Consider the following 24,403-nt stretch of genomic DNA (forward strand, 5'->3'; position numbering starts at 1 on the left):
GGAGAGAGGCTGGCGCTGTGGTCACTCAGGTGTATTCTGAGGACGCTCGTGGCTCCACGGCACCTGCATGAAGTCACCCTTAGTTTTGGACCAAACAGGACAAATGCTCTCTCCTGGGAAACGGGTGCTGACCACACAGGAGAACTGGGGAGACCAAATCCTGGCGATGGGAAGAGATGGAAGCTCGTTCCCTCAGGAAACAGTCCCCCCTCCAGCTCCGTGATGCTGGCCAAGGACCTTGCCGGCTGTGCGCCCCTCAGGTGGTCACGGACAGCGTGCTGGTGGCTGGAGGGAGGCACAGCTGGGCTGTCGCCGGCTGAGGGAGCATTCCAGGGGTAAGCAGCTCTGGGCTCACCTCCCAGGCAGCTCCATCGGGCCCAAACCATCACCGTTCCTGCTCCAAGAGCCTCAATGCCTCGGCCCTTTGTGTGTTTCCTACTCACGCAGAGAATGTTCTTTAGGAGGCAAGTGAAGTCGCCCGAAGGCCGTCTCATCACATGGAAAACCACGCTCAGCAGAGTTTCCGAGAATTACTTTGGGATGGAAATTTGTCTCCCTTTGCCAATGACAGAGCCTCCGTGCACGCAGCCTGTCTGTGTGGGATCAGTGATGTGTCTGTATGTACCCTGAGCACAGGCGACGTCCACCCTCTGGCACACCTGGCAGACTCCTGTCCCTCCTGTGGCACCTGAGGGCAAACCCGCATCCATCCTGCGAGACCCAGGCCACGGTCCCTTGGGGCACCTCGCTGAAGCCGCTCGCCAAGCAGCAGGGCACCGATTTGCCACCAGTTCCCTCAGATTTCTCATCGCACCAGCGCTTGGACACTGGTAAAAACTGAAGGCAACCGGCAGCCTTAATTCCGCGAAAAGGAAACTCCCCTCATTCTCCAAATCCTCTCTTGCTCTAACACAAGCCACCCCCCAACCCCCACATAGGCAAGAGGGTTTCTGGTCACAGTTGAACAAGAGCGAGGACTGTGTGCCTCGCGAGCGAGCTCTGGTCTGCGTGGTGAGCAGAGAGCTGGGGCCTCGGCAGCGATTCCCAGCCCACGTCAGCCCCTGGTGGTGGTCCAGACGCATCAGGTAATGATGCGCAGCTATAACCATTCCCTAGTAAAACCAACAGGAGCTAAATTATACGATGAAAGATCAATTGGCAGCTGATTCCATGCTGAAGTCCCACTCATAAAGCCCGGTGCCTCCTGCTTCCTCACGCTCACAGCTGGGGGCGGGGCGGGGGGGGGGGGGGGCGCAGGGGTAGAGGGGAGGCCAGGGAAGGACAGGAGCAGCCTTCCCCTCTCCCTCTCTCCCCACCACCCGCTAAGCAGCCCCCCCCCCCCCCCCCCCCCCCCGCCACCGCCTGGGTGCCAGCTCCCCAGCAACTCCCTGCTTATTCCAGGATGTCTTTCTCCCCCATCCTCTGATTCATTTCCGCGGCTGGACTCGCCTAGTGGTGCTGTACGGTGTGGGAGACCGCGGGAACGCAGGCACGGCCGCGGACACATGCGAGTTCCTAGTTTACGGCACCTTCACTTCCTGCTGCTACTGTAACCCACCTCCAGCCTAGGCCCTCCACTCGGCATTCCTGTCCCGCGTCCCGGTTTCTGGGGGGCACCCTGCGGGCTTCGAGCAGTGAGGCATATGGCCCAGCTCGCAGGGCTGTCCTCCCGCCTGCCACCTGAGAATGAGTGTTACCGGGACTTCTGTGTGGGCTCCAACGGAGACGCGGCAGGTAACGCGGGCATCCCGGTTTCTAAATCAAAGTCCGACCCGGCGATGACGTAAGGCTTCGCCTTTTTCATTGGTGATCAGAATTGTAACGAAACGCCCTAGTTAGCAACTGTCTGCTTTTAAACTAGGTTCTTGACTGCAAATGTACAATAACCTCAAAAACCACTTCCAGACACTCGCTGGCTCATCAAGCATCAGACGCATCACTGGGGACGGCCCGGGAGTGGTGGGAAGGACAGGCCCACGAGTGGCGGGAACAGGGAGTGGTGGGAAGGACAGGCCCAGGAGTGGTGGGAACAGGGAGTGGTGGGAATGGCCTGGGGACCTGGATGAAGGCTCCCCGCCCAGTGGGCGGAGCAGCTCAGATACAAGACCCTCCTCCTAACCCAGGTTGATGGCTTTTGCAGCAGACCCCTCCCTACCAATTGCTTTATTACTATTAAAACCTTATGAACACCTAAACGGAGAGAGTGACCACTAAACACCGCTGTCTTATACGGGAAGAATTTTTTGTTTGAAATAAAGTTCTAACCCCTCCCTTAAAACACACACCACATAGAGTGGGTTCAGTGTGACTTCATACAGACAATGAGCTGCTGTCAGCTAGAAAGCACCTACGCTGTCACACAGGAAATCCGAAGGCAGTGGAGCCAGCTTTGCTGGGATCGGGAGGAATATTCGGTGGAAAGGAAAGTTCTACCGAAAAGACACTGGACTTTCTGATCACCCCGGTACTGGGCTCAGTGCTCCTGGGTAACAAGTCTCGGCCGCGGGGGAAGTGTCAGGTTGTCGCTCTTGGCTGCGTGGTCACCTGCCTGACAGTGCTGTCCGCACGTTCCACGAGGGGAGGGTGGCTGTCCTGCTGCCACCACGTTCCCAGCATCACGCACAGTGTCGGTCACACACAACAAGCCTGACACCCGGCTGTGAGGAAGAGGAAGGGAGACTAGCCCTAAAGCCTCAGGGTTGAGACCGGCCGGAAGTGGACAGACAGGCCGTGGGCTAGAGGGGGCTCCTGACAGACACTCAGGTGTGTGTGTTGGGGGTGGGGAGTAAGGGGTGGAGGGAGGTGGCCAGCAAACCTGCAGTTACCTGGGCCGAGCCCTGTATCCTGTCTTAACGCCGCTATGAGATTTGTGATGAACATCTGTATTCACAGTGGGCCCGGACAGTTCCTTTCATTCTTACTTGTCTGCAACCACGGTTTCTGCCTCACCTTCTGTGGAGAGCGGCTACAGCATTCGGGCAGGTTCAAGCCTCGGTCTGACTTGTGGCAAAGCCATATACAAGCCCCAGCTTGGAGGGCAAAGCCCTCCCAGCACAATTATAGCCAAAAGGCTATGGCTGTAAGCTTGACCTTATAGTCCAACCCTGCGGTCCTAGGTAGCTAAGGGATGTGGGCTGTGGGGGGGAGGGATGGGGGATGGGGGGTGCAGCAAGTGCTGCCTTAAACAAAGCTTGACAGAGTTAAGAGAATGGCGACAACAGGAAAGAAGCAGATTTGAAACTCGCAAGAACATTGTGAACATCTTGCCCTTGTTTTGCTCTGTGTGCTCTGACTATAAAATAAAGCTCCGGCTTACGGACTGTGTCACTGTTCCCTCATCCAGGCGCGGTGATCCACCTGGCCCCAGCTGTATTCTCTTGTCTGTTTTCTTTAACCCTTCACCGCCCCTCCTCAGGTTCACCCCTGGCCGTGCTGGACGCAGTTCGGCCTTCCCTCCCAGAGTTACCCCTCCCCCTGACACCTGTCATGCTCCCACACCCGGGGCCAGGGAGGAGGACGTACCTGTTCATTAAGCTGTAGGACCTGTGTCTCCAAATCTTTGTCCGATTTGGATGCCGAGCCGCTGGAGGAAGCCCTTTTGGCTGATGAGGGGCGAGAAGGTGTGGAGCCTGGTTTAGATGCTGGACTGGACTTAGCTGCACCTGAAAGTAAGCAGAACAAATGATAAACAATGGCAACAGGAAGGTGTGTGTAGACACAGAGCCAATGGATGATTTAGGAGGAGTTTGCTAACATGTCTAAGAGGCACTGCCAGCGATCCCTGCCCGGAACAGAAGTAGCTCAGATGCCGTAGGAAGGACACACAGTAAAATGCAGTGTCGTCTTGGAACTTCCTTAGCCCCCTGAGCTGGGGTGCGAGGCGTTTTCCCCGTCAAGTAACGTGAGGTCAGTGCAGGTGTCCTTCTCCAGAGAGGTAAGAGTAACAGACACAAAGGGATTTTTAAGCTTTTTTTTCCTACGAGGGAAGGTTTTCGGATCAGCTTAAAGTAGCACCATCGCTGAGTTTCTACCAACCAAGAAAAGGACCGTATGCTCGATGAACACGTTGGAAGAAATATTAACACCACGTTTCCTGGCTTTGGTCACGGAAAGAGCGTGGGGACAGCGACACCTCCGTGCAGCGCGCATCCTGGTGCCCCAGTCCTGGTTTCTAACTGTTACTTGGGTAGAGGCTCCGTGAGAAATGGCTGACGGCCGGGCGGCAGGGAGTGCGCACGAGCTGGGACTGTGTGAGGAAAGCAAGGTGTCAGGCTGCGGGGCCAGCTGAGGGCCCCCCACTAGCCACATGTGGGGCAGTTTGCGTACAAAAACCAAAAAAGGCTGCAATGTGCTGGAACGCACTGGTTACACGAAGGTCTAATTACGGGGAAAGGGCCGGCTACAGACCTTCCAGGACACTGACCGGAGGAAACCTTAGAACGAGACAAAGCACAGTCTCCACGGATTCAGGAGAGGCTCCTCGACGGCTCGACATTAACTGAGATGTTTTGGGGAATGAGTCACACGTGTCAAAGTGTCACCCTATAAATTACTTATTTTACAGGGAAAACACGCCTTTACAGCAAAGAGATCGGAGGGTCAGCACCCTAACCACGTGATTCCACAGCGTCGCTACTAATGCTATAAATTGAAGGAAAAAAAGGCACTGATTTCAGGTAAGACCTCAGTCCCTGGGGCTGGGCTCCTAAGCTCCCCCTCTGTCTAGACCTCGGCACAGACACGGAGGTGACCCGCAGCCCAGCAGCAGGTACAGGGCTATGGCGAGGCTCCTGCACTGCAGGATTCACTCAGGTCATCGCCGGGCCCACCCCCTTTGCTCGGGACTCGTTCTGACGTGGTGGCATCGGGGGCATCTTGCTGGCAGAGGTGCCCCTCCTGTGGCCCTGTCCCCAAGTCTCCACCCCGCCCCCACGCTGATGCCTCTGAAGGCGGGGGGGTGGGGTGGGGAGGAGAGGGGGGCCAGGAGCAGGTCAGCCAGCTTTGCAGCCAGCACTGTGCAGTGCTTGGCGGGCCTCTTTGTTGAAGGAATAAATGTTTAAGAAATACACAGACAAGCGAGTAAAACCTGGTTAGGGGCCTACAGTTGACCAGTAGCGGCAGAGGGTGACAGAGGGTTATAAGGTGCTGACAGCAGCTAACAACGTCCAAACACGCTCTTGATGCCCAGGTAGGAGCAGAGGCTGTAAACCGTGGGTCGGCCTGTCTCCCGGGCCTGGGGCCATTGGTCACAGGTGAGCGTGCACCTCGAGAAGCGGCAGCGCCTTATCCGGGGGATGTTAGTGACAGACGCCTGGCCGAGTTTAAAACAGGAGCGTTACGTCGGGAAAGACTTGAGACGGCTTTGCTGCTCAGAGGGTAACCAGCCTTCAGGGACTCGCACCCTCACTGACACACGCCAGGCCTGTGGGAGCCACATCTGGGCAGAGGCTCCCGGGACACTGTGTCCACGGCAGCGGCCAGGTTCCCTGCGTGAAGGCCAGGCCGCCAGGGAAGGAGATGGAGGAGAGCGGCAGGGGACAGGGTGGGACCTCGAGGGCCTGCAAGGAGCCCTCCTGAGGGCCGCCACCTGCCGCCGAGCGGGGAGGCAGCTTCTGAACAGTGAAGTTCCTCAGCCCTTCCTGTGAGCAGTGTGCGTGTCACACCCGGACACGAAGAACCTGGCGAGCAGACCGACCGTCTGTGGCAGCAGGTCTTACCGAGGGCACATCCCTCCAGCGCCCGGAGCCGCACGGAGGACCCTGCTGCCCAGAGGCCAACCCACGGACGCTGTGGGGCCTGTACCACCACCGGCCAGTCTCGGCCTGAAGGTGGCGCCTGTGCTTCCTGCAGCCTGTGGACGCTGGGCTCAGAGCCCGGCCTTCCCCTGGCACACAGGGTCCCCCGGTATCAGACCCGGCACACGGGGCCCCCCTGTATCAGACTCGGCACACGGGGTCCCCCGGTATCAGACCCGGCACACAGGGTCCCCCTGTATCAGACCCGGCACACGGGGTCCCCCTGTATCAGACCCGGCACATGGGGTCCCCCTGTATCAGACCCGGCACACGGGGTCCCCCTGTGTCAGACCCGGCACATGGGGTCCCCCTGTATCAGACCTGGCGGCCCAAATGGGTGAGCGGGCCAGGGCGGGGGAGGGGTAGCATCTCCTGCCCACCCCAGGCAGGCCCAACTGGGGTTGCGGTACAAGCCGAAGAAAGGGACGGAAAACACATTCGGGAACTTCAAGAATAGATCCATTAAATAATTAGTATTTGAAATTTAAAATGAGAGGAATTTCAAAATTCTGATGAAGTTGTTTGGAAAGAAACAGAACACAGAGGGAAATACACATCCGGTCGGTGAGTGAGGCTCTGAGAGATTCACATTAGCTGCACATTTTACCTTCGAATGAATAAATGCGAAGAAATTAAAGAACAGAAAAAACACGGGGTAGATCTTAGCACCTTCAGAAGTTTAGAGTTTTAAAGACATGCAATTAAGAGTTAAACTAAAACTCATTTTCCAAAGAATATAAAGTAAGCTCTTCCCAGCCCAAGCTGCACCTAGCCGGCACGGGAGGAGCTGCACGAGAAACTTGATGGTAGGAAGCACCCCACAAGCTACCACAGTGAGGAACTGTGTTTCTGTTTCTGGGCTTTAGAAACCTTCCTGTCCTCTTTCACACAACCACTCTCACGGGCACCAGGTCTTGGGGAGCCACGTGTCTTCCCCACGAACTTGGGCCGTTAGTCGTGGATGCCGGGCAGGGAACACCGACACCGTCCTTCAGGGGGGCTGCCACCTGTGTTCCCGCTTCGTGAAGTGACCCCACAGCGTCCTTCAGCGTCCAGCCCTGGGCAGATACTGGGGTCCTCGTGGGCCGCCTTCCTGCTTCCTAGAAGCCCGATGCATTGGCGACCTCACCCTGTGCACGCCCCCCCACCCCGCCCCAGTGCCTCTGGGCTCAGCGATGCTGAGGGGGAAACATTCGCATGACGCCTTTCTAAGACAGCGGCCGCGGTGGCTGTCACGCAGACACAGGCTTTTTCCTGGAGCCACCAAACATTTTCGTTTTCTTCCAGCTGCACCTGCTGATGCCCTGAGAGCATCCCGAGTGGCAGCCCTCCTTGACCAGAGTCCTGGCCTCCCAGCTTCTCTCCCCACAATTCTCCCTTCAAGCAGGAAGGGGTTTCAGGACAGAAAACAGACATAAACGCTGTCCAACTTCCTGTCATTCCCTGACTTGACCTGACATGATTTATAACGCTGGCCTCTGAGCGTGGGTCTGAACGAATGCCCTTGAGATCTGGGGCATAAATACGATTCTGCGACATTTTAACTGCAGTGAAACACAGTTTGTGGCCGATTCACCGCCCTGGCGAGGCCAGAGCATCGCGGTGTCTCCTGTCAGTAATGAGCAGCTTGCGTAACGTCTGTGGCAAATGCTGCAGCGCTGTAGGCACCGCGGCCCTGTGAGCTCGGGATGATGAAGCAAATAAAAGGACTGCGCTTGGCTTGTCCTTCATGGCCGGGCTCTGATGGAATTCTGCTCACATAATCCACCGTATTCTGTCTGCCAGAATCATAAACGGAAGCGCTAAAAGTACGGCATTAACGCTACCACTGGCTGCTGCTTGTATGTGCCCTGACCGGAGACCGAACCCACAATCTTGGGTGTCAGGATGATGCTCTAACTAACTGGGCTACCTGGCCAGGGCTAGATTTTGTTTTTAAAACTGAGATAACGAGCTTCGTTAACAAATAAGCACATGAAGCCAGTGCCAGGGAAAGCCAAGGGGCTGGGCAGCTGAGAAGAGGGAATCCCCACGGAAAGGGCCCTAAGTGCCGGACGCCCCCCTCCACCCCCTCTCCAGCTCTGACCGCTGAGCACCAGGGTCTAACCTTCCCACGGAAGGGGCTCCGCTCCTGCACCCTGTGGTCCTGTTACTGCTGAGGGCAGCAAGCACGCACCGCGGTGGCCAGGACGATGGGACCTCGGCGGGCGGCGCGGAGCCCTGAGGCGTGGGTCCCTAAGAGGCCGGCTCTTTCATTCTGAAACTAGTTTGCAGCCCTCGGGCTCTGTCCCCTCGTGGAACCAGCGGCCAAGTCTGGATCCTCCTTTCTGCTCCCTCAGCGTCAGCTCAGAGAAGTGGGCAGTTTTCCCTTCCGAGCGGCTTGGGGCACTTCAGATGCCGAGCCCGAGCCCAGTGTCCTGTGGGAATGAGGACCTGGGAGGAGCGGGCATCCTTCTCTTGCCCCTCAGCGGGCAGCGGCCAGAGCAGGCCCTGCAGCCAGCGCCTCCCAGGGGTCCTGGCTCTGCTACCTGCTGGGTGGGGACTTTTGCTGCCCCCGGATTTGTGTGTAAGAGGAAGAGCGGTGCCCACCTCCCAGAGCTGGGAGGCGTACGAGTTAACAGGCGGGAAGCTGGTACACAAGAACATGGCACCCAGTGAGCGCTCAGTAAGTGCGAGCTGACAGGACTCTGACTCAGCCAGTGAGGAAAAGTACCCCGAGGTCCCATTCCTAGACACCAGCAACATAAAATCTAAGCTGCTGGAATACTAAGGAAACAAAACTCATTTTATTTGAAGAGTCTTTAGCCAGGCCGGCGTGGCTCAGTGGGTGAGCACTGGCCTATGAACCGGGAGTCACAGTTAGATTCCCAGCCAGGGCACATGCCTGGGTTGTGGGCTCCATCCCCAGTAGGGGGCATGCAGGAGGCAGCCAATCAATGATTCTCTCTCATCACTGATGTTTCTCTCTCTCTCCCCTTCTCCTTTCCTCTCTGAAATCAATAAAAATATATAAAAAAAAATAGTCTTTAGCAAAATTCACCGACCAGTGGGCTCCGGGGCATAGGGCCCCCCACCCCACGCACGCTCTATCCTGCACACCAGGTGCTGGAGCTCAGGTCCCTGTGCTTAAACCACCCGACTCCGTCCACGCGGCAGTGGGTACTGGACCCACCGCACACCTGCACGCTGCAGGCACGGGGGTAAAACAAGGAAGGAAACGCCGGGGATGCCTGTCCCCGGGGGATTCCCACTCTAACGGGGGAAACCAACCAGCATAACGTAATAAATTAGCACGTGGCCTGGTAAACTAGAAGGTAAAAGCTGTGGAGGAGAGGAGAGGAGCAGGGCAAGGAGTGTGGGGGGCAGTTTAAATAGGAACGTCAGGGGAGGCTGAGTGCCCACCAGGGGTCTCTAGTGTCAGCTCTTCACTGAGCCCACGGGACTGCCAGGGCCCCCACAGCCTGGGCCAGGGGTCGGGGCACCGGTCCTCCAGGTGGGACCTCAGCCCAGACGTGAGGCCGCCAGATCCACACCAGGCGTGTGGGGGCACCTGGCTCAAAGGCTCCTTCCTCAGAGAAGCCAACATCTGCCCACGGGACAGGCAGGGGCAGGAGTCCCCTCACTCCTCCAGGCCTCCCTGAGGTTAGAGCTGAGCAAGGACCCGAGGGGTGAGAGGTTGGCCTGGGCAGCCGGAGGCAGAGGTCTGAGAGGTGCAGGAGTCACGCAGGGCAGCAGGACACCGCACAGGGCGCTGTCGGGGGCACATTCCAGGGGACCTGCTGCAGGCCTGAGCACAGGGCTGGCTTCAGCGGAGAAGGCTCCCTCTGCTGCCTGGGGGGACCGACGGGGCAGGTGAGGGCAGGCGCGGGGGCCAGGCAGGAGGCCCTGCAGCCACCCCCGGGTGTGAGCAGTGAGCGCTCCACACAGTGGTGTTTCCGGTGCAGCAGAGCTCAGAAAACCCTAACGCACACCCGTGAGCAGGCACCCAGTCCAGCCACTGGCACAACCTGCATTTGGAGTCTCAACAGCAAGAGGGACCGTCTGTGCTCAGGGCGACAGCTACGGCCTCCGGGGAGAGGACGGAGGAAAAGCCGGCAGTGGCCACACGACTGTCACGGGCGTCCCTCCCGCCCACTGCTGTCCACTGCTCGAGGGGCATTACCAGAACCACGACCAGCTCTGCCGAGAGCACGCAGTGAGCACCCGAGTCAGGGCCTCGGGAGGGCTGGCGTGCCTGGGGCTCCCCTTCCTGCCCCCGGGAGGGGAGGAGGCCTGACCCCGAGCACGAGCAGGAGCACGGCCAGCCCTGGTTACTGTCCTGCTGGAGACGATGTGCTTATTTTTAGCCATCATGTGACTCCAGTATTTTCCAGGCTCTGCTTGAGTCACTCTGGTTTCAGACTATTTTTCATTGGGGGGGGGGGGGGGGGGTGGTGCAGGACAGAACTACTCATTTTGAAATGGCTCAAGTATTAAGAACTCTAACTTTAAACAGTTGCTTGAACACGCGTGCATTCCTCTTGATAAACTGACTGCACACCTCACGTCTTGGTGGAAAAGTAAGTGCGCTTCAGAGCACGTTAGGTGCCAGCCAGTCACCACCTCAGTTCAGAATTCCTGTTTGTAAGCTGTTCTCAGAGCAGTGTCTTTCCAGGGATGGCGAGGACCCTCACCCCCACGCAACAGCACAGGGCAGAACCCCGACGACCCTCGGGGCGCACCCTGGCCTGTCCGCTGCAGCACCGAGCCAGCCCCCCGAGGCACACTCTCAGGAGTGACCATGACACGGGGTCCTGGCACCACTGTCCGCCTGGCACACAGCAGTCCCTTCGGCAAAGAGCTCACACCGAGATGGCCATTTGGGGGACATGGTCCTTAATTACTTCACGACTCACCACTGACGGTCCTAAGTCTGTTGTCACCCATGAACCCTATCGTACCCAGACTCCTTTGCAAAGAGAGATGTGGTCGGAGGCCACAGGGCAGGTTGGAGCTCAGGCAACTGAGAGCCCGAACCACCCGCCTGGAGTCACCGCCTCTCCTCCTCTCCCGGCGGCTCCTGCTCCGAGTTCCCTGCTTCCACCAACCGTGAGCCAGACGCCTGCCCGTCACCTATCCTTGGCTTCCCTCTCCTTTGCTCCCACAACCAATCACCATCGGTTCTGTTGATAGCACCTCTTTAATGTCTCCACAACCCACATGGCCACGCCTCTAGTTAGGCCACCCTCCTCTCCCACATGGTTTGCTGCAATAGCTTCTTAGCTAGTCTTCTGGGTTAGCTGAGTTCTCAATACCACAGAGCGAATCTGTGCTTAAAACCTTCCAACGACTCCCCACAGTCCCCATGATGAAGTGTAAACCTCTGTGACCGACAGAGCCTATGGTGACCCCCCCCCCCCACACACACATAATGGTCTCTACCTCCTGGTGCTCCCACCGTTTTGTGGTCCCCTCTCCGATAGTGTGAGAGTGGGACCTGTAACTTGCAAGATGAGGGGACGTTGCACCTATGATTATGGAACTACACATATGACTTTTTTCCTGCTGTCCTGGAAGAAGCAAGCTGCCATGTAGTAAGTACTGAAGCTGGAAAAACCCCTCGCGACGAGGTGGCCTCTAAGACCGAGATCAGCTGTCTGTAAGAAACAGAAGCCCCAATCCTTCAGCCTCAGAAAACTGCCAACAACTTAAAGGAGCTTCCCCAGTTGAGCCTCTGATTAGACCACAGCCCCAGCAGATACCTGAAGTGCAGCCTAGTGAGACCCTAAAGCAGAGAACATAGCTAAGTTGTGCCAGGGCTTTAGACAACACATGTGTGTTGTTTTAAGTAGACAGATCTGTAGTAATTGTTTTTGCAGCAACAGAATATGAACATGACCTCTCAACCCATTACACAAGGGCCCTGCTCACCTCTGCAGCCTCACTTCTCAAAGTTCATACAAAATGCACTTCACCGAATACAGCACAATCTCTCTCAACTTCAACATGCTGCTCCTTCTGCTTGCAGTGGTCCTTCCACCCCCTTCACCTGGCTGACTTCTACTCATTCATTAAGTCTTGGTCATGCCTCATTTCCCCCCAAAACCCTTTCTAGAAAACTCACAAGACCAGCTCACGTGGTCTTCCTACACAGCCCGACAGCACTCACCTCACTTTACTGTTATTATCTATTTATTGTCACGTTTCCTCACGAGGCTGCAACTTCCTTGAATCAGTATTTCCCCAAAATCTCTTACTGTGCCTTAACAACCATTTGCTGAAAGACTAGATGAATGAGAATTCAAGTAAAGCTTTAACCAAAAAAAAAGCAAGGATCCAATAAATAAGAAGGATTTTCTGGACTACGGGCAGCGCACCAGCTGTTTTCTAAGCTACAGTGCAAGGGGCTCCTCGGGGGCGGAGATGATTGGAAAGAACCTCAGAAACACTCGTGTCGGCGTAAGCACTGCCTCTTCTTGATCTCAATGGACACTGCAGCGATTCCACTTAAACCAACTCAACAAATACTGAATAGGAAGTTCCCACACATCAAGCCATTGGGAAGTGATGACTGAACAAGACAGAACTGGTTGATAGCTTTAAGTCACCTCATTCAAAGGGAGTCTAGAAAATTCTTCAAGTCAAAACTGGTTTCTATTCCCACCCAACATACCAAGCGACAAAGAGAGGCACCAGTAATAAGAAAGTCAGGTTCACCGGTGATCTCATATTCTGCTCATGGAAACGATAAATGCTAAGTACTGCCTTCTGAGGCCTGACAAGTTTTAGCGTGAGGCTGAGAGGCCAAACATCAAGTTATTACACCTCTGGAGAGAGAAGGTAAGATCCATTAGAGTGATACATGGGTTTCAGTTGCAGAGCCAATTAATATTTCAACATATAAAGGGAGCAGCTGGATGAGAGAGACCCAGTGCTGTTATAAAAGGACCTGATGCTGTCAGAGGGCATGAGGGCTTGCTCTCAGGTGCAGGCGGGACAATGCAGCCACCGGCCCCTTCTGCAAAGTCCTGTGTGCGGGCACAGGGCCCGGCACGCGTCAGTACACGCCAGCTTGGCTGAGGGGCTTACTCTCGACTTTGCAATCACCCAGACCATCCGCTCAGAATTCTTTCAGTTGAAGGATTAAGAAATCAGAGATGAGTCCTACTCGTCCAGGGCTCAGCAGTCAGGGCTTTGTGCACACTTGTGCTTGAAGCTGTGCGGAGGCCTGGTGCAGGTGGCTTTACCGACCCTGCATTTCTGAACGCCCGTAAAACACAGTAACCCTCACCCAAGGGTCTGGTGCAAGGACGAATGGGAATGTTTTTGAACTTTTAAAAATTACTGCTGTTTTTCAAAATAAATGCCACCCAAAGAGAACAGCGTGTGTTCTGTGTAAGCCTTTCCCACACTGCACAGCGTTTTATGTCCCCCACGCACAATGCAATTTGAAGGTGGTTTGTGAGAATTCACTGAGCTTCAGGATAGCGTGGGGAGGAGAGAACAGCATAGAACAAGACCAAACCACGCGGTCAAGCTTCAAATCTTGGGTTGAATTAGCCAGTCTTCTGTCAAGGATGCGTCTCAGAAAGCGAGGAAGTGGGATAGAATGAAAAATGCACGGCTCTTCCCAGGACGAAGCCTGGGCCCCTCCGCAGCGGCGCCAGAGACCCCTATCTGACGCTCCTGCATTCTTCACGACTCTGCTCCTCTCGGTGCCCGGAATTCCAGACGCACAGGTACTCGGTCTCCGGGCAGGGCAGAGCGGCGCACATTCTGTGCGGTGGTTTATCGCCATTACAGGGTGAGAAGTGCAGTTTCGATGATTCTTTAAGGAGAAAAGTATCCCCGAAGCTAGCGCTGTATTTATCCATCTTCCATATGGTAGATGTGTAACTGGAGGAACCAAACCACCAAGACCCACATCCTTCCAGGGAGTAGGGGGTGTTCCCGGAGTTTACTGACGCCATTATAAGCATTTCTTGCCATTTTCTCCAGGTCTGAATGTAGCTGCTAGTAAGAGACAGCCATGGGCTGGTATGCAGCCTAGCAATGGGATGGCTTCTTCATGTGAACACGCCAAGGGGATGCCATGCTGATACAGGGCAGGGATTGAGTGAAAGACGGAAACACTCTTCACACAGGAAGGAGAGGGCTAACCTCCATCTGAAAAGATGTCTTGCTAATTATGGGATTTGTAAGAAAAAGGAACCTCTTCCTTGTTTTGAGACGATACTACATGATCTCTTAAAACGAACATTCGATCCTTGAAGAGTTAAGTAGTGATGTGGGTAGTACAGTATATGGTTAGGTGGCTGGGGACTGAGATAGTGGCATCAGCAGGTACATACTGGGAAGTTGTAAAAATCGATAGGCATGACTCATCTTCATAGGAAGTCCATGGAGGGATAAGAAGGTGCCTGTGCCTACCCTCCAGGGCTCGGATGCCATTATGGTCTGTACCCAGTCTAAAGAGAAGACACGGAGACATGCATTTCTTGGAGTAAGCGATGGCTTTGGAGTGAGAACAATGTTTGTGTTTAAGGGGTGGAGGTTCTCAAAAAGCAAATGAAGACTTGCGTCTTGATAATAAGGAGAAGGAAGTCCTGCATCAAGGCTCAGGCTGGAGTGGAATTTAACTTCTTATGTACGTTTTACTTGGACTCTGAGTTAAGTGCCTGTTAAGTAAATAAACATCAAAACTCTTTGGAGTCACATAACAAAATCCAGAGTCTCCACAACATGACATCACAATGTCTAGGATGCAATCCAAAATTACTCAACATATAAAAAGCCAGGAAAATGTCACATATTCTCAAAGGAAAAGATAATCAACATGTAACAACTGTGAGGTAGTCAGAATGGTGGAATTAGCAGACAGCAACTGTAAAGCTAATTTAACCATACTCAGTGGAATAAATCATGCTCATAATAAATGAAAAGGTAGGCAATCTCAGCAGAGGGAAAAATCAGAAATTTACAACCGAAAAAATACAATCATTGAAAAATTTTAAAAAGATCAATAGTACAATGGAAATGATGGAGGAAAAGAGGTAAACTTGAAGATGTATGAATGGAAACCATCCAGTCTAAAGAATAGAGGCAACTACTAATTTGTACTTAATTCCTTCACATTTTTTACCCAGTCTCCCAACCCTCCTCCCTTCTGGCAACCATTAGTCTGTTCTCTGTACCTATGAGTCTGTGTCTATTTTGTTTATTTTGTTCTTTAGATCCCACATATAAGTGAAGTCACATGAAGTCTTTCTATGTCTGAATGATTTCACTTAGCATAAAAATATCTAAGTCCATCCATGCTGTTGCAAGTGGTAAGATTTCATTCTTTTTTATGGCTGAGTAGTATTCCATTATATATATGGACCACAGCATTTTTATCTAATTGATGGGCACTTGGGTTGCTTCCATATCTTGGCTATTGTAAATAACACTGAAATGAACTTAGGGGTGCATATATCCTTTCAAACTAGTATTTTTTTTCAGGTATATACCTAAAAGTGGAATCGCTGGGTCATAGGGCAGTTGCATTTTTTTTTGAGGAACCTCCATACTGTTTTCCCCAGTGGCTACAACAAACTGCACTTCCACCAATAGTGCGAGAGGATTTCCTTTTCTATACATCCTCACCAACACTTATTGTTTGTTGATTTATTGATGATAGACATTTTGACAGGCATGAGGTGATATCTTATTGTGGTTTTAATTTGCATCTCTCTGATGATTAGTGATAATAGCATCTTTTCATATGTTTATTGGCCATCTGTACTATGCCCTCTTTGGAGAAGTGTCTACTCAGGTCCTCTGCCCACTTTTTCATTAAATTGTTTTCTTGGCATTGAGTTGTATGAGTACTTTATGGTGTATGCAAAGTACAACATAGGGGATATAATCAACAATCTATATATATATATATATATATATATATATATATATATATATATATATATAAAAGGCTAAATGACTGACCATCCAACCGACTGACCGGCTGGTACATGTGATGCGCACTGGCAATTTAAAAATAAACGTTGACTTGCGCATACCCGATACATATAAAGCTCTCACTGACGCCAGTCGCACGCATGTGTTTCGATCTGTCATTGTCGATCATGAATTTGGTTGTTTTTCTAAACGTGTGATTCTTTGTCCTAAATGTGCGATTCTTTGTCCTAAAAATGAACACATTCATAAATTAAATGAAGAAATTTTGGATATACTTGATGGAGGTGTTCACACCTATTTGAGTGACAATTCTATTGATTCAACGGATAATGCCGAAAAGGAAAATTTTCCCATTGAACTTCTTAATAGTATTACTCCTTCGGGAATGCCATGTCATAAATTAAAATTGAAAGTAGGTGCAATCATCATGCCACTGAGAAATCTTAATAGTAAATGGGGTCTTTGTAATGGTACTAAATTTATCATCACAAGATTGCGACCTAACATAATCAAAGCTGAAGTATTAACAGGATCTGCAGAAGGAGAGGTTGTTCTGATTTCACGAATTGATTTGTCCCCGTCTGACACTGGCCTCCCATTTATATTAATTCAAAGATAGTTTCCCATGATGCCAGCATTTGCGATGACTATTATTAATCACAAGAACAAACTCTAGACAGAGTAGGAATATTCCTACCTGAATCCGTTTTCAGACATGGTCAGTTATATGTTGCTTTCTCTCAAGTTCGAAGAGCATGTAACGTTAAAGTTAAAGTTGTAAATGCTTCATCACAAGGGAAATTAGTCAAGCACTCTGAAAGTATTTTTACTCTTAATGTGGTATACAGGGAAATATTAGAATAAGTTTAATCAATTTATCAGTCATTATTTTTATCAATGTTTTTATATCATGTTTTTGTTGTTTTTATATCATGTCTTTGTTGTTGTTATATCATGTCTTTGCTGTTGTTATATCATGTTGTTACTGTTTATTATTAATCAATTTATATATTATTTTCATATACATTTCACTAATTTTCTTTCATCTCTGACACTTCTCTTATAGAGAAAGGGTGAATGGTGATATTAAAATATTTCTTCTAATTAATTTCCTTTCAATGTGCATGAATCCGTACACTGGGCCACTAATATTGTAATAACTATGTATGGTGCTGGGGGTACTGAAAAGATTGGGGAGAAAACGTCAAGTATATGGCTGTCTAACCCCTATGCTGTAACTGAAATTAATAAAAAACAATACTGAATGTGAACTGTAATTGAAAACTAAAATTTAAGGAGAGAGAGAAAGAGAGAGAGAATGAATCCTGGTAAAGCACCACAGGGACCTGTGGGATAATTTCAAAAGTTCCAACATCCAGATAAAAGGAGTCACAGAAGGATAAGATAGAGTGGAGCTAAAAAAAAAATATTTGAAAAAATAATGCCTGAAAACCTACCAAATATGGTAAGAGACATAAACTTGCAGATTTAAGATGTTTAATAAACTCCAAAGCAAGATAAATTCAAAGAAAACCATGATTAGGCACAGCACAGCCACACTACCGGGAACCAAAGATAGAGAAGCTTGACTTCAGAGCAAAACGACCTGTTATATAAGGAGAAGGATTAGAATGAGTGTGCTCTTCTTATCTCTGGAGCCACAGGCGATGAACAACAGTTTTCAATGCTTAAAGAAAGAGAAAGGCTGAAACCGGTTTGGCTCAGTGGATAGAGCGTCGGCCTGCGGACTGAAGGGTCCCAGGTTCGATTCCGGTCAAGGGCGTGTACATGGGTTGCGGGCACATCCCCAGTAGGAGATGTGCAGGAGGCAGCTGATCGATGTTTCTCTCTCATCGATGTTTCTAACTCTCTCTCTCTCTCCCTTTCTCTCTGTAAAAAATCAATAAAATATATTTTAAAAAAAAAATAAGAAAGAGAAAGACTAGCCTGCATTCTTTGTCTGGGGAAATATTCTTCAAGAATGAAGGTGAAATAAAGATATTTACAGAAAGAAATAAAAAAGAATTTATTGCCACTGGACCTGTTCTGTAAGAAATGCTAAAGAAAATTCTCCAGTCTGATGAGAAATGAAATCAGCAGGAAACTCAGATGTTCAGGAATGAAGAACATTGAAAATGATAAAAATATTAAAAAATAAATGATTCTTCTCTTAATTTTTTAAAAATACACATGACTGTATACAGCTTAATATAAACCATGATAAGTATTTTAAAAAGTTCTAGTAGCAACATTTAAAAATTTTAAGATATTAATTTTAAAATATGCAAAATATATACAAAGTATAATTTCTATATGTAATCAACATAACAATTATTAGTCGTTTTATTTTTTTCACACTAAGTCGTGTAAAGCCAGCATGCGTTTTATACATACAGCACATTTCAATGAAGAATAAGCACATTTAAAGTGGTCAAAAGCCGCTGTATTGAACAGTGTTGATTTAAAACAAAGGTTCCAACATTTTCTTGAGGGGCTTATAACGTATGTAGATGTAATATATATGCCAACTATAACAAAGGGGGGGGGGGAATGGTTGCCAGGGTTCCACATTTTACATGAGGCAGAATATTTTAAGTACACTGTGAAAAAATAAGAATATATACAGACTGTAATTCTTAGAAGAACCACTAAAATTTTTAAAGCAAAGAGATATAGTTAAAAAGACAAAAGATAAATTAGGAGGGAATGCTAAAAATATTTTTAAAATCCAGAAGACAACAGGAAGGGAGAAACAGAGAAAAACAGAAAGGACAAGCAGAAAACAAATGATAATATGGCAGATCTAAACCCAACCAAATCAGCAATTACCTTTAGCTGTAAGGGACTGGATACTCAAATGTCCAGAGATGAGCAGAATTAATAAAAAAATGCCAATTAAATGCTATTTACAAGAAAAATACTTTAAATATGAAAAACAAAATTAACTTGTCAGGGAGAAAGATATACCATATGAACACTGAGCATAAGGAAGCTGGAAGTGGCTGTGCTGAACCAGGTAAGATACACTTTAAGACAAAGGTATTACCGAAGGTAAAGAGGGGCACCAGGAAGTGCAAAGGTCAATTCACCAGGATGACTTAATCGCCATACACATGTGTGCACCTAATAACAGAGCCTTAAATACAGGAAGCACATTGAGAGCTTTAAGGGAGAGCAGGCAATTCCACATTCAATGCTAACAACCTCTTTGCAGCAGTTGTCAACCAGACAGCAACAGACAGATGAGTGGAAACAGAGGATCTGAGTAACACTACCGACTACCTTGCTCTTCCTAACACTATCTACTACTGATATTTCTAAAAGACCATGCAACCAGCAACAGCAGAATACATATTTTCAAGAACATGTGGTATGTTGACCAAGAAAGACCATATTTTGGGCCGTAAAATCAAGGTCAAAACAAGCACAAAAACCACTATAAACTGCTACATTTCACAGCCTTTCCTAAAAAAACAAAACAAAAGCTTTTTGGGAAAGTGAAAGCAACTCTTCTTTCCCCATAGCGGGTGACAGGCGATGCTCGCTTTAATTACAGGTGCTCAGCCAATGCCCAGACAACGCTGAACAAATGTTCAGGTTGTATGAACAGCAGCAGGAACCCCAAATCCTATATAGTAAAAGGCTAATATGCAAATCGACCAAACAGCAAAATAACTGGTTGCTATTGCACATGTTGACCACCAGGAGGCAGATGCTCAATGCAGGAGCTGCCCCCTGGTGGTCAGTGTGCTCTCACAGGGGGAGCGCTGCTCAGCCAGAAGCCAGGCTCACAGCTGGTGAGTGCAGTGGCAGTAGTGGGAGCCTCTCCTGCCTCTGTGGCGGTGCTAAGGATGTCCGACTGCCGGTTTAGGCCCACTTGCTGTGGGGAGCGGGCCTAAGCCATCAGTCAGACACCCCCCAAGGGCTCCTGGACTTCGAGAGGGAGCAGGCTGGGCTGAGGGACTCCCCCCCCCCCCCCCCCAATGTACAAATTTCGTGCACCGGGCCTCTAGTTAAAGATAATTGAGAATGAAAGTATTCAAGTATTCGATAGTTTTTGAAAAAGTGGGATTTGTTTAAATCTACATTTACAAATTTAATTCTGATTGTTCAAATACTTTATTATTATTCTTAGGTTGGTTCTTTTTTGAAACCATTTTTCTAGTATTTCTATTAATCTGATTTTAAGTCTGGAACACTGACATCCCCAAGGAAAAGAGAAAAGTTAGACACAATTTCCATAGCAACTCTAAAGCCTTCACACTGTATTTGTATATGGGAGTTTGATTTAAATACATTAATATATGTGAATTTGCAATGTGTCTAAGCTGTGGTTGCTATAGGAACCGCACCCTCAAATTTCCTTTTAAGTGTAGTAAGTGCTCACACATAAAAGCTGGTCCCCCGACGGCTATCTCAAGTTGCAGATATGGCTCACAGCAATGCATTTGCAAACATCACGACTCATGACGATACATGCACTGGGCAGATATCTATCACGATGAAAATGTGTATTTTAATACACGCTCCTGTGAGTAGATCAAAAGCGATTCAAGACGCAATTCCTCCACAGGTAGAGCGAATAAGACTTGCCAGGCAGGCAGCTGTCCACTCCTACACGACAGCCTCCGCTCACGCCGAAGCCTGTACAGCCCAGGTCAGTCACCCAGGTAACTCACCTGGCCACACGCAGACACCACGGGCTCCATGGCTTCTCCGAACCCGCAGAACATCTCGTGTCTGTACTGAGATGGCGGAGAAATCTAGCTCGTGCTCACAACACAGAATGCACCACCTGGGTGGAGTGCAACCACTTTAGACACACGAAACACTCTGTATCAGCCGTCTGTACGACGTCAGAAACGTTTCTGGCCAATGCAGACAGTCCTTTCTGAATTACCAACACGCGGTCACCGTTCCAGGATCGCGTCCCGCGCTAACACAGTCCCTTTTCCACAAGGTGCTCGGAGCCTCCGCTTACTGCTCCTAATGCGTCAGTGTCAGGACATGCGAGTCAATTCTAATCCAAGGAAATATTTGGGGAGAGATACACCCACTGCAGAATGAACCAAGTACCCCAAAGCCCAGACGGAAAAAGTAGTTAAGAGGGTCGCATCCCCTGTGTTCGGTTATACCAACCACTGTTCCCACTATTGCAGATAAGCACGAAACGACCAAGTGAGAGGCGGAACAGGGATCGCTGCTGGCTGCTCCCGCCGGGCGTCATGTGCGATAACAGGGACGGATGTGCGTTTCCCTGCAGCGGGCCCCCACCCTCAGCAAACACCTCCCTTTGTCTTCCCTTTGGGGTGGACACAATCCGACTGGTCTGTGAGGAAAATGGCCTTGAATGATTTCAGCCCAGAGGCAGGGAGGCCGGTTAGAGAGTAGAGTAGTTCGGGGGGAGATGATTGTAAACAGAAAATTAAAGAGAACCTTCGGACGTGGAAGGGACTCAGCGCCTGCTGGTGTCACACAGACCCGGGGGCTCCCGCGGTGCCTGGCCCTGTGCGGTTCTGCAGTAACGATCGCAGCTTCGGGCTGGCGGGCAAGGTCTCAGCAAGGGTTCCTGGCTCTTCTTTGACTATTGCTTGTCCTTCTATTGACATCCGCGTGCTCCCTGCCCCGGAAGCTCAGTGCAGGGAAGCCACGTCCTGCACCCGTTATAATTACGTCTAAATCAAGGAAGAGCAGACAGACCCTGGGTAAACTCTTGTGCGTGAAGAGTAACGTCCAGGGATTTGCAGCAGTTTACAGCCCTATTCTGAGTCTCCGAGACACTGCCACCTACATTTCTGTGACCGTCTCCCGAGAGCTGGCCATCGGCTTCAGAAAGGAGCCCCTCCTGCCTCCTGCGGCTCCAGCAGCTTTAACGACGCCCTGTACGTGGTGCGCACCTCGCCGTCATCGCTCTCCTGCCCACAGTGTCCGAGTCACAACGCGTTTTATCAAGAAGGGTCTGACGGATTTGGCTTCGGAAAACACCCTTTCTCCCCGATGAAGACCAATGAGGTGACCATGGCCAAGGAATCGGGCCCCGCATCTAGGAATGGCTGCCTCCTGGAATGAACTACCAAATGTATTCCCTGTTGACGTCAGGAGTCCCCGAGCTTTACGCTCTGGAAGAAATATGTCTCCTTCAGGTTCACAGACCTTCTTTCTCTCCAAGGGCACATGTTTCTCCGTGGCTTTTGTGAGAGAGGGAGGAGGGAGTTTCTAGAACACGAGGCCGAGGCCGGGGTAGCGTAAGGACAGCTCAGCCTGAGGGAGAGGAAGGGGGAGGAGGAGGAGGGGGGGGCCAGTTTAAGGAACGTCCTGGCTGCGGAAGACAACGCTCAGGCCTGTCCGTCTCACGCCTCAAACCGTGGAAAAGCGGCGCCGAGTGTCGAGGTGGTGAGCTGTGCATCCGGATGGACATCTGCACATCGGCGGCGACAGAGGCTTCTGTGAGAATCAGCGGCCCCTCTGGCTCCCCCCGCCCCCCCCCCTCCCTCCACTCTGCCTGCTGGGCCCTCACCCCGGAGAACACGCCCCCTCTTTGCCAGCCCCCCACAGATCAAGTTCCTGCAGGAGCTGAAGGCCAATCTGAACAGCCACACATTTTCCCTCCCCAACCTTCCCCAGCGCTGGTTTCACAAAACTGGAGCCCCTTCCTCTCTCACCTCTCCCCACGCCCTGGACCTCACTCCCCAGCGTCAGGGCCATGCCCCACTTCCCTCCTTTCCCTCCCTCTCCTCCCTGGACCCCTCTCCCAGCTGACACACCCGCCTTGTCCCGAAAGCAAACAAAAACAGATGGAGGACATGACCATTCTCCCAACCTCACTTCTGAAGCTCCCGTCAGCTTTCCCCCGACTTGAACACAACGCTTCCATTTCCCTCGGTTTCCCCCAACAGACGAGGCGAGGTGGAAGGAATGCTCGCACGGCATCGCTGTCACACGCCATGCCTCTGGGGCCGCTGGACCTAGGGGCCGCCCTCAGCACTAAGACGGGTTCTCCAAGGATGGCTCGTCGCTCCCAGCAGGCGGATTTCTTGGCCTGTTTCAGGCCTCATGCTGTCCATCTCTCCATAGCACTCTCGGCTGCCGGTGATGCTCGCTCTAAAACGTCCCCTGGACTCAGCTTCCCCGTCTCTTAAATGTATGTTCCCACAGATCTGGGCTGAGTTTATTTTATATAAGTTCATACTCCCTATGGCTCCACGTTGGGTGTTTACGCATCTCAATCTCCTTCCACTAATTCCTCAGCCCACCTGATACCATCATCCTGAGGAACCAGCAGCCCTCCCGTCCCATTTTACTCGACTTCTTAGCGGATGGAGACACTGGTGACCACCCTGCTCCCTGCCTTCTCCTTCCCGGACACGCCATGCCCATCCTCCCTCCATCCGGCATCCTCCCTGCTCCGGGGCCAGCGCGCCCTTTTCTGCCCAAACACTGACGTCAGTTCCTCGTGGCACTGCCTTCTCGCTCCACCTCTCTGCAGCTCCGGGGCATGGACACGGAGACCCACGCAGCGGCCTCTCGCCTCCGCGACCGGCAGGCGTGTGCACGCGTGTCCGGTAGCAGCGCTGTCCCAACCACTCCTAACCCATCCTGAGCGGAAGTGGCATAAATGAGGACTCGGTGTTCTTTGGGAAATGAAGGTTACCGGCTTCACAGGTGTGAGCACTGGCTTTGGGATGGAAACAACTGGTTGTGAGGATTCCGCTGTTTCACTGTCCAGTACCCACAGCTCGTGTTTATCACCAGGACCCTGATTTTAAAAGAACACCCGCCTGGAAAAGTCCGCTTCTTAGAGCACGGGCGTTTATAATGTATTTTAGAAAGATTTCTGTCCACAGGAGGTTTAAAACTTTCAAGTTCTAGGGACTCACCCTCAATGACTTCCCTTTTGGACAAAACGAGTCTTGCTGAGCATCATCACGTAAAAGCTGGCACTGCCCCTGAGAGAGAGGAGGTGGGCTTCCCGCATTGCCTTTGATCACAGGTGGTTCAGACTTAAAAGCATAAATCGGTTCATATTCTGGGACGTACCACCAGCAATTAAGCAGTAAAAATATTTCAAAGTCTAAACAGACTAGAAATGTCTCAAAAACACATCCGAGGAAAATGAAACCTACCCCGGGCGTTATTTTAACACCCGGCCCCCGGGAGGTAAAGTGAACGGCCTGCCCTGGCGACAGCTAGATCACGGGCGTCAGACGGCCACGGAGAGGCCCCGGCGAGGAGGGGAGCGTGGCCAGACGGACAGAGGCACCAGGAGGCCGACGGCGGGGAGCGTCGACGGGACAGGACGCAGCGCTGAGGCGACTGCTGCCGCTTACCTGCGGTGGGCGAGTTGGCGTGGTGCGACTTTTTTGGCAGGTTGAAGATCTGTTCGCCGGGGTCGGGGGGAGGAATTGCATCTTGCCCTTGTCGTGCTTCTACGGGGTCGTACTCCTTGCCGTCGTAGTTGGCGTCATAGAACTTCTTGAACCACTGGATGAAGTCCAGGTTGTCCTGGAAGCGCCCTTTCACTAGCTTCTCCACCGGAATCACCTGCAACAGAAGATCCTGTGAGTCGCCGGCCCAGGGCTCGCTTATGGCTGATATACCTGCAGCGGCCCCTCCATGTAACTGTTCCCACATGTCTGCCCCTCACGACCACTGGCCTCTCCCCCAGCTTCCTA

General features: G+C 51.2%; 1 protein-coding gene across 3 annotated transcripts in view; it reads right to left on the reverse strand.

Moving 5' to 3' along the window:
- The window catches only part of MAPRE2 (microtubule associated protein RP/EB family member 2), a 120,045-nt gene that overhangs the window by 6,813 nt on the left and 88,829 nt on the right, over positions 1-24,403 (reverse strand). For all 3 annotated transcript variants that reach the window (XM_070421193.1, XM_070421192.1, XM_070421191.1), the window contains 2 exons: positions 24,059-24,272; positions 3,523-3,662 (listed from right to left, as the gene is read on the reverse strand). In XM_070421193.1, coding sequence (XP_070277294.1) covers positions 3,523-3,662; positions 24,059-24,272 — 354 coding nt within the window. The remainder of the gene's footprint in view (positions 1-3,522; positions 3,663-24,058; positions 24,273-24,403) is intronic.

This window comes from Myotis yumanensis, unplaced genomic scaffold, assembly GCF_028538775.1.
Source record: "Myotis yumanensis isolate MYYU_CA2020_CCGP unplaced genomic scaffold, mMyoYum1.0.hap1 SCAF_7, whole genome shotgun sequence".
Classification (NCBI taxonomy): domain Eukaryota; kingdom Metazoa; phylum Chordata; class Mammalia; order Chiroptera; family Vespertilionidae; genus Myotis; species Myotis yumanensis.